The 12,932-nt window shown below is 38.1% G+C and overlaps 1 protein-coding gene and 1 long non-coding RNA gene across 5 annotated transcripts in view; one reads left to right on the top strand and one right to left on the bottom strand.

Annotated features, from left to right (window-relative positions):
- Positions 1-12,932, top strand: part of LOC121401519 — a 301,118-nt gene that overhangs the window by 75,659 nt on the left and 212,527 nt on the right. For all 3 annotated transcript variants that reach the window (XR_005966307.1, XR_005966308.1, XR_005966306.1), the window contains one exon: positions 5,697-5,736. This is a non-coding gene — a long non-coding RNA (uncharacterized LOC121401519). The remainder of the gene's footprint in view (positions 1-5,696; positions 5,737-12,932) is intronic.
- prkcq.L (protein kinase C theta L homeolog) overlaps positions 1-12,932 on the bottom strand; it is a 64,702-nt gene that overhangs the window by 41,784 nt on the left and 9,986 nt on the right. The window contains exon 2 of one of the 2 annotated variants that reach the window (XM_041586569.1): positions 2,382-2,501. In XM_041586569.1, the coding sequence (XP_041442503.1) occupies positions 2,382-2,493 (112 nt within the window). In that variant the 5' untranslated portion in view covers positions 2,494-2,501. Of the gene's footprint in view, positions 1-2,381; positions 2,632-12,932 lie in introns of those variants that run through there. The other variant, XM_018252752.2, reaches the window with a different exon arrangement.

Below are 12,932 nucleotides of genomic sequence, written 5' to 3'. Positions count from 1 at the left end.
GGCACCATGTTTTCTGTCCGTATAAGCCTTGCATTTGGCTTGCTGACGTTTCACAATGTCAGCAGTAGATGATTTTACAGGCACAGTATTTTGTGGAAGTTTGATGTCTGCAACGTGTAATTTAGTGCGCATCTGTCTGCCATGTAATAATTCAGCTGGAGATGATTGGGTTGTTGCATGGCACGTTGTTATGTAGGAACTTTCCAAGATTTCCCAGTAAGATTTGCTGTCTGTAGTGTTTCTTTCAGACTTCTGTTGAATCGCTCGATTTCTCCATTTGCTTGTGGGTAACACACTGAAGATTTCCTATGCATAATATTCCTCTCTCTCAGAAAGAATTCAAACTCAGATGAGGCAAACTGTGGTCCATTGTCTGATATTAACTCCTTTGGATTACTTTCTCTGCTAAAGACTGTAGACAGAAATGTTATTACTGTAGCTGATGTTATATTAAAAACAAATGCAATTTCTGTCCATTTACTGTAATAGTCTATCAAGGTTATAGCAAATCTGCAGTCTATAGGAGCATCTGTAAAAGGACCGACAATATCAATAGCAAGTTTTTCCCATGCTGAATCAGGAAATGGTACTGGTTTTACATCTGGTCTCAACCTAACTTTGTGTACAAGGTTCTTTGCACAACCCAGTGAAGTGTTGCTTTGCGGTGAAATTTTAGACACTGGCTGTGTGGCAGGCACTGGTGCTGTAGTAATGAGCCCATCAACTAATTGTAGGTTTAATGCAGCAAAGAGATCCCTTCCAAGTTTAGCAGTACCCTTATTCACAATGTAAAAGCCACATCTTGCAGTATTTGATTCAAATTGTACAGTCACTGGCAAGCAACCAAGCACAGGGAATGGATCCTTTAAGTAACTGACCAGTTTCAGGGCAGGTGCAACAAGTGGATCTTTTGCAAAGTATTTCAAGAAAATATCCTTTGGTAGTATAGAAAAAGCTGAACCTGTATGAAGCATCAGGTTAATGAAGTGCCCCTTGTCAGCAGAAGTAGTATTGACATTGACCATGCATATAAACTTGCCTGGAATAAATGTACCAGCTTTATCCACACTCAATACCGTAACATTTGTAGTAGTGACTTCATGAACATCTTTAGCAGAACTACGGCAGATCTTAGCAAAATATCCTACTTTTGTGCTTTTGCGGCACCGTTTAGCTTTTGCAGGACATGATTTGCAGTGTGTTGTGTTGAACCACAGCGAAAGCAGTATTTTCTATTTGTATTTGCTGTATGGTTTTGCAGTGTAGGTGAATCCCTTTCCTTAGCACTGTATTTTGCCTGTGGCTGTGCATTATTAGGCCACAGTGCTGAATTCACAATCTGCACATTCCCTGACTGAGAGTTTTAGCCTCTGCTACTGCTGTTTCAATTTGGCTAGCAACTGTAATAGCTTTTGCAAGGGTTAAATCCTGCTCTACGAGCAGTCTCTCTCTAATGCGAGGTGAGTTTAGTTAGTTTTTTCCACTATTTGGTCTCTTAGCATTTCATCTGTTAGATTCCCAAACTCATAGGTTACAACCAGCTCTCTCAACGCTGCTACAAACTGTTCTGTGGATTCACCATTACGTTGTCCACGTTGGTAGAATTTATATATTTCAGCAACCACATTTACTCTTGGCACAAAAAAGTTCTTTATAGCAGTAAGAGCAGTTTCATAAGTATCATCAGGTAATGGTAATGTATAGAATATATGCTGTCCCTCTGCTCCCAGGCAGTGAATAAGTAAAGAACGCTTTCTAGCAGCAGAAATCTCACCTTGGTCAGCAGCAATAATGTAATTTTCAAACATATGGATCCAAGCAGTAAAAGGTATGGTAGGCTCACCGGGGTTTGGAAGAAAAGGTGCAGGCTGCTGCAGAGGTAGAAGAGCCATCCTTGTCGCCATTTGTTATGTTTTGGGTAGCCGAGGATGAGTAGAGTATAACAGTGCTTTATTAGCAGAGACTCATGCAGGCATTACACAACAGTAACTCTCACTTTTAAGCTGTCCAGGAAGTATGCACAGTATGCAGCACAGTGACATCTACAGGCCATTTGTATAAACACCACACAGTACACTTACTATACCAGTTGGACACATGGACAGAGCTCTTGAGCTACTGCTTGCCATTAGAAGTGCAGATCAGAATATGGCACAATCCAGATCTGCAAGATGATCCAAGCAGGGTTGACCTGCCTTCCCGAGTTAAGTAGCAGTGAATTATAAACTGTACAGCCTGCCACATTTGCACAACAGTTAAGAGTGCTGGAATAGTTTATACATTTATACATGAACACCTCTGTGTTTATATATGAATTTCTAAATCAGTTTAAACTGCATGAACAGCATTAGTTGTTCTTTCAAAAACTATAGAATACATACCTGTTTCCACAGGTTCCTTTATAATAACAGCGCAGTAATGTCTCTGATTCCCCTCTCCATTAACTGGAACAACATCAAAATTCGAAAGGCTAATCCGAAGAAAAGGAGACATATCTCTTCCTGTATGTCAGACAAAAAAAAAGAACAAGAAAGTTGCTTCTTTATAAATAGAAAGTTGTTGTTAAAAATTATCTCTGACAGGCAGTGGCATATGAGCTACCAGCCTTCATACGAGAGCTTGTTCCTTGGCTGTGGGAGGAAGCTGTGTGCTCTTCTGTTAACTTTGTGTCACTAATACCAGTCACATTGCTGCCTTTCCTGATTTAGCTGGTCAGTCCGACAGCATGTTCAGTCTAGAAGCAGCTGTTGTTTCCACTTCAAGAAACCTTACCTTCAGAAGGCATTCAGAGCTACTCTGTTTTTTTAAGAATAAAATTAATGCAGGCCAATTCAAATTAAATTCAGAGGCCACACCTTTTCTAGATGGTTTTATTAAATTAAAATGGTGGTAGTTATTTATTTAATTGTTATTCCACCCTGAAGCCTCAGATGCCATTTCCCAACTCCTTCCTAAGCAAAGCAACTTTAGAACATTTGCATAACTCTGAAACTGAAATAAATGAATGTAGTTTGGAAAAGTGCTTTGAAAAGCAATATTGCATTGCTTACTTATCCTAAAATTGCATTGGCGTACAGAAACATGCATATTTGCAATTAGTGCACTGCTTAATATATTACTCAGGGCAGTATCAAACTTCTATACTGACCAATCAAGCAAGCTGCACTGCACAATATTTTCGAGTTCAATTATACGGATACAATGGGTTAGAATGATGTGCTTTGGATAAAAACATGGCAGACTGCACTGATATTTTGTACTTTGTGCACACTCTGTAGCTTTAGTACACTGATACCAATATGGTGGAATGGAAAAGCAGTATGAAGGTTGCCTAATAACGTTAAACCTTTAGTATTATGTAGATAGTGTCATGATTTAGTAAGACAAGTTGCTATTGGACTTATTTTCATTCCTTGTGGTTTTGTAAATATTTCAAGTTTTGCTCTGTAGCTTTCCAGTTTGGAATTGAAACTATCTGGGTGCTAGGGTCTACTTCTACTGGCAACCAGTCAGTGGTTTGATTGTCACACTGAAGATTAAACAGAGTAATAAGGGTGAAGACACATAAGCCTATGGGCACACAGGCTGTTGTTGGCTTGCATATTTTTGCAGGTTGAGAGAAGCAGATCTACTCCGTGCCCCTGCTTCATTGATTTGAATTTGATTAGCCTATGTGCACTCACAAACAGCGGAGCTGAAGCTAAGGTCAGTATTTGGGTTGACCTCAGCCTGTGTGTGACCACACACAGGCTGATCAACTTTAAATCAATGGAGCAATAGCACCCAGCAGATCTGCTTCTCTTAGTCTGCTGACAACAGCCTGTGTGCCCATAGCCCAAAGCTACTAGTAGTAGCTACTTTTCATGGTTACAAAATGCCAGAAAATACCCTGCCATAGACAATGAGAATTGCCTCTGCTAAAACACACATAGGGGCAGATTTAGCAAAGGTCGAGGTGAATTTTTGAATGAAAAAAATCTGAATTTCTTGTGTACTTCGACTAAGGAATAGTCCAAATTCGATTATATTTCAACTGCGACCATTCGCCATCTAAAACATGACAAATTGCTGTTTTAGCCTATGGGACCTCCTAGAACCTATTTGGAGACAATTGGTGTACTTTGAAAAATCTAAGTATTTTTGGGATAAACTTTGAATCGAATTCTATCGAATGCGATATTCCTTCGATTCATACAAATACGGACCTATTCGATAGAAAACAGAACTTTTTTCAATTCAAAATTCGACCCGTGATAAATATGCCACTTAGCAAAGTGAATTATTACTATTGTGTATTTAGCAGCTGTGACAAGTAGCTGTTTTTCGTAGCTCTTCGTGTCTGCACCCTAAGGGCTAAAAAAGATAAATAGAAACAGATTAACCTTGTTGCTGAGCTCTAATTGGGGAGAAATAACTAAAGGTGAATAGTTTATAAACCACACAAAATAAAATGTAAGGCAAGTTGTATTTTGTCTTAAAAAATCACTGATTACATTTTTATAATCAATTTAAAGCAAATGAAATCTGCCAGAAGAAGCTGTTTCATTCCCCAATACTATAGTAAAACAGAATCATTAGCATATTCTTTTGTTTACAGTGTTTCTTTTAATTAGATAAATCACAATATTTCCAAATGATACTAACACATTTTTATTACAATCTCACAAAAGTAATTTTTACATTTTGTGTGCATCCTGCTGTTGGGGACATTACTTTAGGTCTTAGAGTTGTTTAATTTAATAACTTGATTAACTGGAGTACTGCTGTAGACTAGGCTCTCTCTTCCATACAACTGATTGATCCTTTGACATATGATAGATTCATGGCCCAGTTTTGGTTAAAATAAAGGTGCCAAACAAAGAAGTCCACAGAAGAGTCTGGTGGCTCTTGTTGGCTCTTGTTCAATGCATTCCTTGATCTTTAAGCTCTATGTTAACCATGCTTCACTGCAAAATCTGTTCACTTAGTCCAGCATTCCCAATGAATATATGGAAATAGCTAATTCATTTATCTAGAACTTCCTGACTTTGCATACCGTTTGAAATTTAAGTACCAATCCCGTTCTACCATATTCAGAAAGACATTTTCTGCATAAAGACTTTATTTTGATATAGACACAGATGGATCCTAATAGGACATTCTGACTGATTCACATACACTGTGCGAGTCCAGACCACAGGTTTATTTTCTTTCTAGACCCTTGACCTCATTTTGAAAATCACATTCACAAAACAGCCTATATTGAAAATAAAATCGTGTGTACATGTTGAACAAAATTCTTCTCATTCTCATGTGTATTGTTCTGTAAATATGTTTTTTAAATCCAAAAGTCTTCCACAACTTTATGAAATTTGCTATTCTTAAATCACATCTTATTTTTCACATGTGAAGTCATATCACATGAACACCTGTCTTTACAATGATATATATGCATTTGCATTATTGAACTGTTCATCATCATACAGTACTAGATATCTAAAACTCATCATCCTTCTTTCCAGTTCTGGAATTATCTTCAGCCGTTACTATCATATTATAATTGCTTCCTTTCTCATAACTGCCCATCTGATATATCCTTTATGCCAAAATAATTCCATTCTCTGCTAATCATTTCTGTCTCTCCAAGATTGCACAAAGTAGTTAAATAAACAAAAAACATATTTGGCCCTAATTTTTTTTATATCTAATGTTTGCAGGTATGATGTGCCATTAAGGATCATGTTTTAGCACAAACTGGTATGTAACAAAGATCACTAGTAAATTGTAATAATGACTAATGGAAATGTGTTTTGAGATTATGACTCTTAATGTTTTAAAAATCATGCTCATGCATAATTGCAGTTGCGATTTTTCGCTAATCAAATAAAAAAGCAATCTTGGTTTTTAATACATTGGCCCCGTAATCTTAACATTGTGGAAATGACTTGAAAATTTACCTTTAGGGATAATTTGGGCAAAACATGTGCCCTAAAAACCAACCCTGATTTGTACAACTGCTGTCTCTGCTGGTTTGGGCTTTAAACATAGCCCTGTGGACAGTCCTTTTGAGTATTTACATAATGAACTACATTCATAGGCAACATGAGAACTGTGTAGCTTTCCTTCCTGTAGTTTGTATGTCTGATGCCTAGTAAAATGCCATCAACTGGTTGCAGGCAGACTAAAGGAAATGTATGTGTGCAGTGATGTACATATAGGAGTGGAAAACACTGCTACACTACTAACACTGGAAACAAGGTTGACTGTAAAACCACTCTGGGGCAAAGGAAATAGTTCTGATAATAGATGACTAACTGGAATCAAAATGACCTTGTTAGAAAAATAACCAGAAGGAAGACCTTTATACAGGTATGGAACTTGTTATCCAAAATGCTTTGGACCTTGTTTTTTCTGGATAAGGGATATTTCTGTAGTTTGGATCATAATACCTTAAGCCTACTCAAAAATCATACATACATTTTAAAACAACAGGCTTGTTTTGCCTCCAATGTAAAAGGTACTGAATAATTATTACACAAAAAATTTTTTTGTTTAAAATGGCATCTATGGAAGACGGCTTTCCCATAATTCAGAGGTTTCAAGATAACAGATCCAATACCTGTAATACAGATCCTATGCCTGTGTGACATATTTGGAGCAAATCGTTTTCAATCATAAATTGTCATTTTTCAGTAGGTGTTGTCCTGGCCTCTTCTCTGAAAAGCTTCTTAAAGAGACAGTATACCCACTTGTTCAACATAAATTTAGCTTATAGGGCTAAAATCAGATTTTGTCTTATTTTTTTAATTGTATGATTTTTACTACTTGCCTTAAAAGGGCAAACTGTGAAACTGAAAGTACTTTGCAGCTTTCTGGTTCTTCAGACTAACTGAATGAGGAAAGAAGGCAATTTAGAGTACCAGATGACCGATAAATACCTCTAAGGGTAAGGTCACATGGGGAGATTCGGGGAGATTTAGTCGCCCTGCTACTAATCGCTTCTTCTTTGGGACTTCGGAAACGAAGTGCCGCGAAGGCAGGAGAAAAGCAGGGGTAATCTAAAATGATTTGGCAATAAGGAGCATATTTATATTATATATGGCTTCCCTTGAACCTTCAGCAAATGATATGAAGGAAGGGGAGTAAATGATTTAATTCTTGCGATTCAGACTGAGACACACATTCTACAGGTTTGAATGACCTGATTATTGCAATTCAAATGTCAGCTTCTTAACTCATTGGGTAGATTAATTTACTAATATTTCATTAATTAATACAACCATGATCTCTAAGACAATGGAATCTAGTTGGACAATGTCCAATAATGGACAATAATTGTACCAAATGTCTCTGGCAGTAAAATGTAAAGTCAGGTAAGAAGTAACAGTTATCGCCTGAAAGAAAACCAAATGACCATTTTACAGCATCTGAAAGGGTAGTAGCATTTTGTCATTTAAGCATTTAATGGCTCCATTAACTGTGAACCTACTTCCACTATTGCTTCCCATTCATAGTAATGAATGGGTAGAGAGTTTGCTATAGGGAAATGGCGCACAGGTCACCAAAGGACCTCAAATCACCACCCATATATATTTTGTGAGTAGCAGGGTATTGCTGGTCCTTTTAAAGCTGGTAAAGCTTAAAAAAAGACTTGCATATTCTTGCATAGTCTGTAAAATAAAGGTGATTTTACAGTCATGAAATTGGAGTTCTGTGACTTTTGTAATGTGGGTCTTTGAAATGCATATGGAGGAGAATATGCACCCATTTTCTTCCTGATACGAGTGCTGCAAACGTACTACTTGTTAGTAGCAGGATATTGTTGATCAGTGAATTCATGGATGAGAATGATGTGTGCCCCGAGCAATAGGGAATACATTTTTTAGACTATAGGGCAACTTTCCTTTAAACCTAATCCATTATGTTCTCAGTAGTTTAAAAGCCCTCAAAGCACCAGGACTACAACTAAAATAAGAAAAAAGACTTGCTGGCAGCTCTATGACAAAGATTAAGATACAGGGTGGTCTTTTTTTTGTTTACAAGTTTGCTCTCTTTTCATTCACAAATTGTCTTTTATAGTTTATAACAAAAAGAGATGATGCACTGAATTTAAAAACATAACATACAAAACATGATATATATCTATGTATGTTATATAAAAAATGTGTAAAGCTTCTTTGAAGAAGTGCTTTTCGTTAATATAACAGTTCCTGTGGCTCATTATTTCTGGTGTGGTTAGTACATTTCCTGCTGAGGAGAGCAAAATATTACCTGGTGAATGTCTCTCTTTGAACATACAGAACAGTACAATCATGTGAGCTCAATAGTAAACACAGGGTTTTGTCACTATATCATATTTAACAAATACATCTCACTTACTGTGTCCAATTACACAATATTCACATTTTACTATAATATAATGCCAATTAAGAGCAGTTGATAAAACCGTGTAGGTTGAAAGGTAGATAGCAATGACAAAAGTTCTCTTTTAATGGTATTGACAAGAGATTGGGGGATAGGTAGCTTGAATCATGGGTCGTTACCAGGGTGTGGAGGCCCAGAAATAATTTTACAGAGGGGCTCAGGACTTTAAAGTTATGCCCTTAGGTGGAATCTAGAGATGGGGGAAGTATTTGATGACTTTACTCTCTTCTGCTAAAGTTGTAATGATACAGTATAAGAAAAAATTTATATAAAAATAAAATAAAACTGAAACTGAGAAACAGTGAGTTTCCATAAAAGGCTGTTAGAAGTCACCTCGGAGTTCCATGACCTGGAACAGCTCCTTGGTTACTTATAATATCCTTATATTTATGTGGGGGGGGGGGACAGGCTTTAAATAATACTTGTATATTTTTGTAATTAAGAAGTGACACTATTTTTATTAAGACATTGCAATATTGCATTTGTTGCATCGCCAATTGTTATGCAATAGTATTGATAAGGCCCTTCCCATAATTATTTCATTCCGCTGGTCTTCCAAGCATGTATGTGTTAACATTGGACACAAAAGAAGGTCTAAGCAAAGGAAATACCACAGGTGTAGAACTGGCTGGTAGGAGCCTGTGTGCTGTAACTCTGGCTAAACATGTTATTGGCTTGATGAGAATAAGAAGCCATATAATGGTGATAACATGAAGATTTTATAAATAAGTGAGTGAACAAACAGCAGATTTTGTCCAAAGTGCAATGAGAGAGGAGTCCATTTAACAGGACAGTGGTTGCTGCAGGTGGCAGAAAATAACAAAGTCCATTAGGCGGGTAAGAGGTCTAAGTGGCAGACAAAAGCAAATCTGCAAAACATTATATGGGTGAAAACCAGGAAATGGAACAGTATTGCGACTCTTCACTCAAGACACTATGGGTTAGACCATGGAAGGGAGCTCAATGATCCAGCACAGAAAAGAAGGCAGGTTCTAATAACCCCTTAACTGGGGAATCCCCTACATCTGGACCCAAATAGCCAGCGAATATTGGCAACAGAAAACAAGTAGATGCAGAGAGAGAAAAAGTCACTAATGAACCTATACTTCCGATAAATTCCCTGGTTCTAGACCAGACAGGTCCTGGCAAAATGAGGGGAAAATGCTGTCATGGTTGTACTTGTAATTTCTAAATTTACAGGAGCAGCAAAACATTGATCCACAAATGTAACCCATATGATAGCAACCCCCTCACTGAAAGAGCAGTAATTAATTGGCCAGAATCTAAACATAACTTTTAACAGTGGCCACAAGAGTGTTAAAAAATAGAGAGTATAGTACTTGGTGTATCTCCTATTGACTGGTCCATATAGCAGGGTGACTATGTAGGGGTGCCATCTAATTGCCAGCCTTAGGATTACTTACTATGGCTGTAGTGATAAACGATCTGATTTACTTAGTGTAGCTCACCAGTAAAGATTGTAGCAAATATACTGATACACCAAACGTATTATGACATTATCGCATCAGTCAATACATGTTACAATACAACATTAACTTACTTTACTATAAATTATGAGAATAATACTTTACATCAGTAATGTTCCAATGAAGAGTTGGAACAAAATAACAAATGTAATCATCATAAAACACATACAGAGCAAGACGATCAAACAAAGTTTAAGATTGAGAAACAATTTGAACAAGACTTAAACTGCCTGTATCAGAGCAAAAAGGATACTCTGGAAGAATAACAACTAGATAAAAATAAAGGTAGTTCACTTGGTGTTTCAAGCTTTATCAAAGGCAAGAGGGAACATGTGAGTGACTGGAAGTGTATATTAATGAAATCCCACCCCCTACTTTCAAACTGGCCAATCTGGAAATGTAATCCAAAAAGTATGCAACAACAGCAGGCACACACCTTGAAATAAAGTGGATGAATGCACTGACCCACACAACTGTTAACATCAATTGCCAAGTGTTGGAAATGTATATTCATAGCAACATGTGTCCAATCACAATGTGTCCAGCACTTATTCCTTGTCTGTGTGTAGGTAACAGTAAACATTACAGTTAGCAATTATCATAGTTGGTTGCATGAAAGATTGAAAGATTTTTATCAATAAATCCTCTAATGCTTATTCATAAGTTGTTGTAATGCTTATGAAGTCACTTAAACATATACAGCGTATTTGAAACAACAGGACAGGTGTCTAGTATTTATGATAAATGTCATTAAAGGAATTGTTCAGTGTGAAAATAAATACTGTGTAAATAAATAGGCTGTGCAAAATAAAAAATGTTTCTAATATAGTTAGGCAAAAATGTAATGTATAAAGACTGGAGTGACTGGATGTGTAACATAACATTTTTTATTTTGCACAGCCTATATATTTACACAGTTTTTATTTTCACACTGAACTGTTCCTTTAAGACCATGGTATTTAAAGAAAGAAATCCAATACCAAAGATAAGTACACAAGCCGCCTTGTGTACTTTGTGTTTCACACTCCAAATGAAATTGTGCTGCAGCACTCCGAATTGATGAAGAAATTGTAGGGAATTAGTGCAAAACCCTTGCTCTTATCCCTATAAGGACTCAGGCACTGTGCTGTAAACTGTTACCTAGCAACCAGCTGTTCAGTGATCTCAGTGCAGCAGGAAGTGACACATCAGCTAGGGCAGGCATGTCCAAAGTGCAGCCCGGGGGCCAATTTTGGCCCTTTTTCAAATTTACACCGGCCCTCAGCCTCCATCATGAAATTAATAATAACGAGGCCCCCAGCACAGTGCGATCAGGAATCCCATAGCAGTAATATTAAGGCACATTAGTGAAATGATCTGCCATTTGGTCTATACTGCTGCCTGTGTGCTGAAGGTGTTAGCAATAGAAGTGGCAGATCATTTCACTAATGTGCCCAAATATTACTGCTACGATTACTCGATTCCTGTAATTTAATATTAATGGTTCAAAGAATGACGCGCTGAATGGGTGGCCCCCACACATTTTCACCTCACCAAATATGGAAAAAGTTTGGGCACCCCTGAGCTAGGGAGTGGCTGGCTGGCAGGAAGAGGAAGTCACAGATACTGGCAGAAGAGAAAAGCCTGGCAGAAAGAACCACATGGTGGACAGAGACCAGAGAGCTGCCGGTGAGCCCAGCGAGCTGAGAGGCTCCACCAAAAGCAGACATTTGGATCAGACTGGCACAGGGAATCCAGATACTGTGCTGGAGAGACAGAGAGTGTAAAAGGAATACGGACTGGAGGAACAACCAGCAGGAGATTCCTATTTGTGCATCCAAAGGGTCTGGTAGTCGTACGGTCTGAATGTGCTGGACTCACCTGAAGAGAACTCTGTAAAGCATCCAAAAAGTATTTGAAGTGAGTAAAATGAACACGTGCTAACTTTAATGTCCCTCTTTTTATTTCCTAAATGTTGGTATGCGTTTTGTGGAAGGACATTAAAGGACTTTGGCTTCTTTGGTTAGGTATATCGTTAGCGCAAACAAGTTAGATAGTGAGGCCCTTACTTCTACATGGTTAGGATTGCTATTTGTACTAGTTGGGCATTTAAATTTTAGATGAACAGTTATTCAGTCTAAAGCTGGCCATAGATGCAAAGATCCGATCGTACGAATCATAGTGCGATCGGACTTTCCCATCTCCCGACCCGCCACTAACCATTCAGATCAAAGTCTTACCAGTCAGATTAGTTAAAGAACAGATCAGCAATGTTCTGCCCCTGACAGCAATCGTACGATATATATGTCCAACCAAAGCTAGTGACAGTCTCCCACTGAAAATCGTACGATCGGCAATACACGCAGAGATATTATCGGCAGCCGACAGAAATTTTCTAACCTGTCCGATCGACCAAACGACCGATCTCCGCGGGACGAAAAATGTCGGGACTCTCCACACACGATCCGAAAATCGTACGAATCCTCGATTCGTACGATCAGATCTTTGTGTCTATGGCCAGCTTTACAAATACTGTGTGTGTGTTTTATTACTGTTTTCCTAGTGGGGCTAACCCTTAGGTGCATTCCCGGATCCGACTAGGTGAAGACACTGCGCTAGTAAGTACCAGGTACCCAGTCTCTCCCAATACCGCTGCGGATTGGCTCAGGTTTGTCCCGTGCCATCAGGTAAGCACTACATGTGGAGTGTAACACTGACAAAGGGGTGTCGAAAGGGTTACAAAAGTGTGTTTTATTTTTGCCTTTTCGGAGTGTGGCAATGCAAGTTCTTTTCAAGTATACAGTTCCCCAGGCAGTGGAGTAAGCAGCCTGCAACTGACACTACACAAGGCAGCTGGTATAGTTGAACAACATATATTTGGTATTTTACTGTATTAAAAAAAGAATACACTTCTCTCTATACAGAGGAGGCATTATTTTAATTGCCTTCACTTTTACAGAATGAGATTTGGAGTCCTGAGGCTTTAAGAGGAGTGTTGTTGCCATCATGAAATTTCCAGAAGTGTTTCCTGACTGGGGACAGTTTTTTGTTTTATTGTTCACA

This window comes from Xenopus laevis, chromosome 3L, assembly GCF_017654675.1.
Source record: "Xenopus laevis strain J_2021 chromosome 3L, Xenopus_laevis_v10.1, whole genome shotgun sequence".
In the NCBI taxonomy this organism is placed as follows: Eukaryota; Metazoa; Chordata; class Amphibia; order Anura; family Pipidae; genus Xenopus; species Xenopus laevis.
The sequence above is the reverse complement of the archived record's forward strand: the minus strand, read 5'-3'. Positions and strand labels throughout refer to the sequence as shown.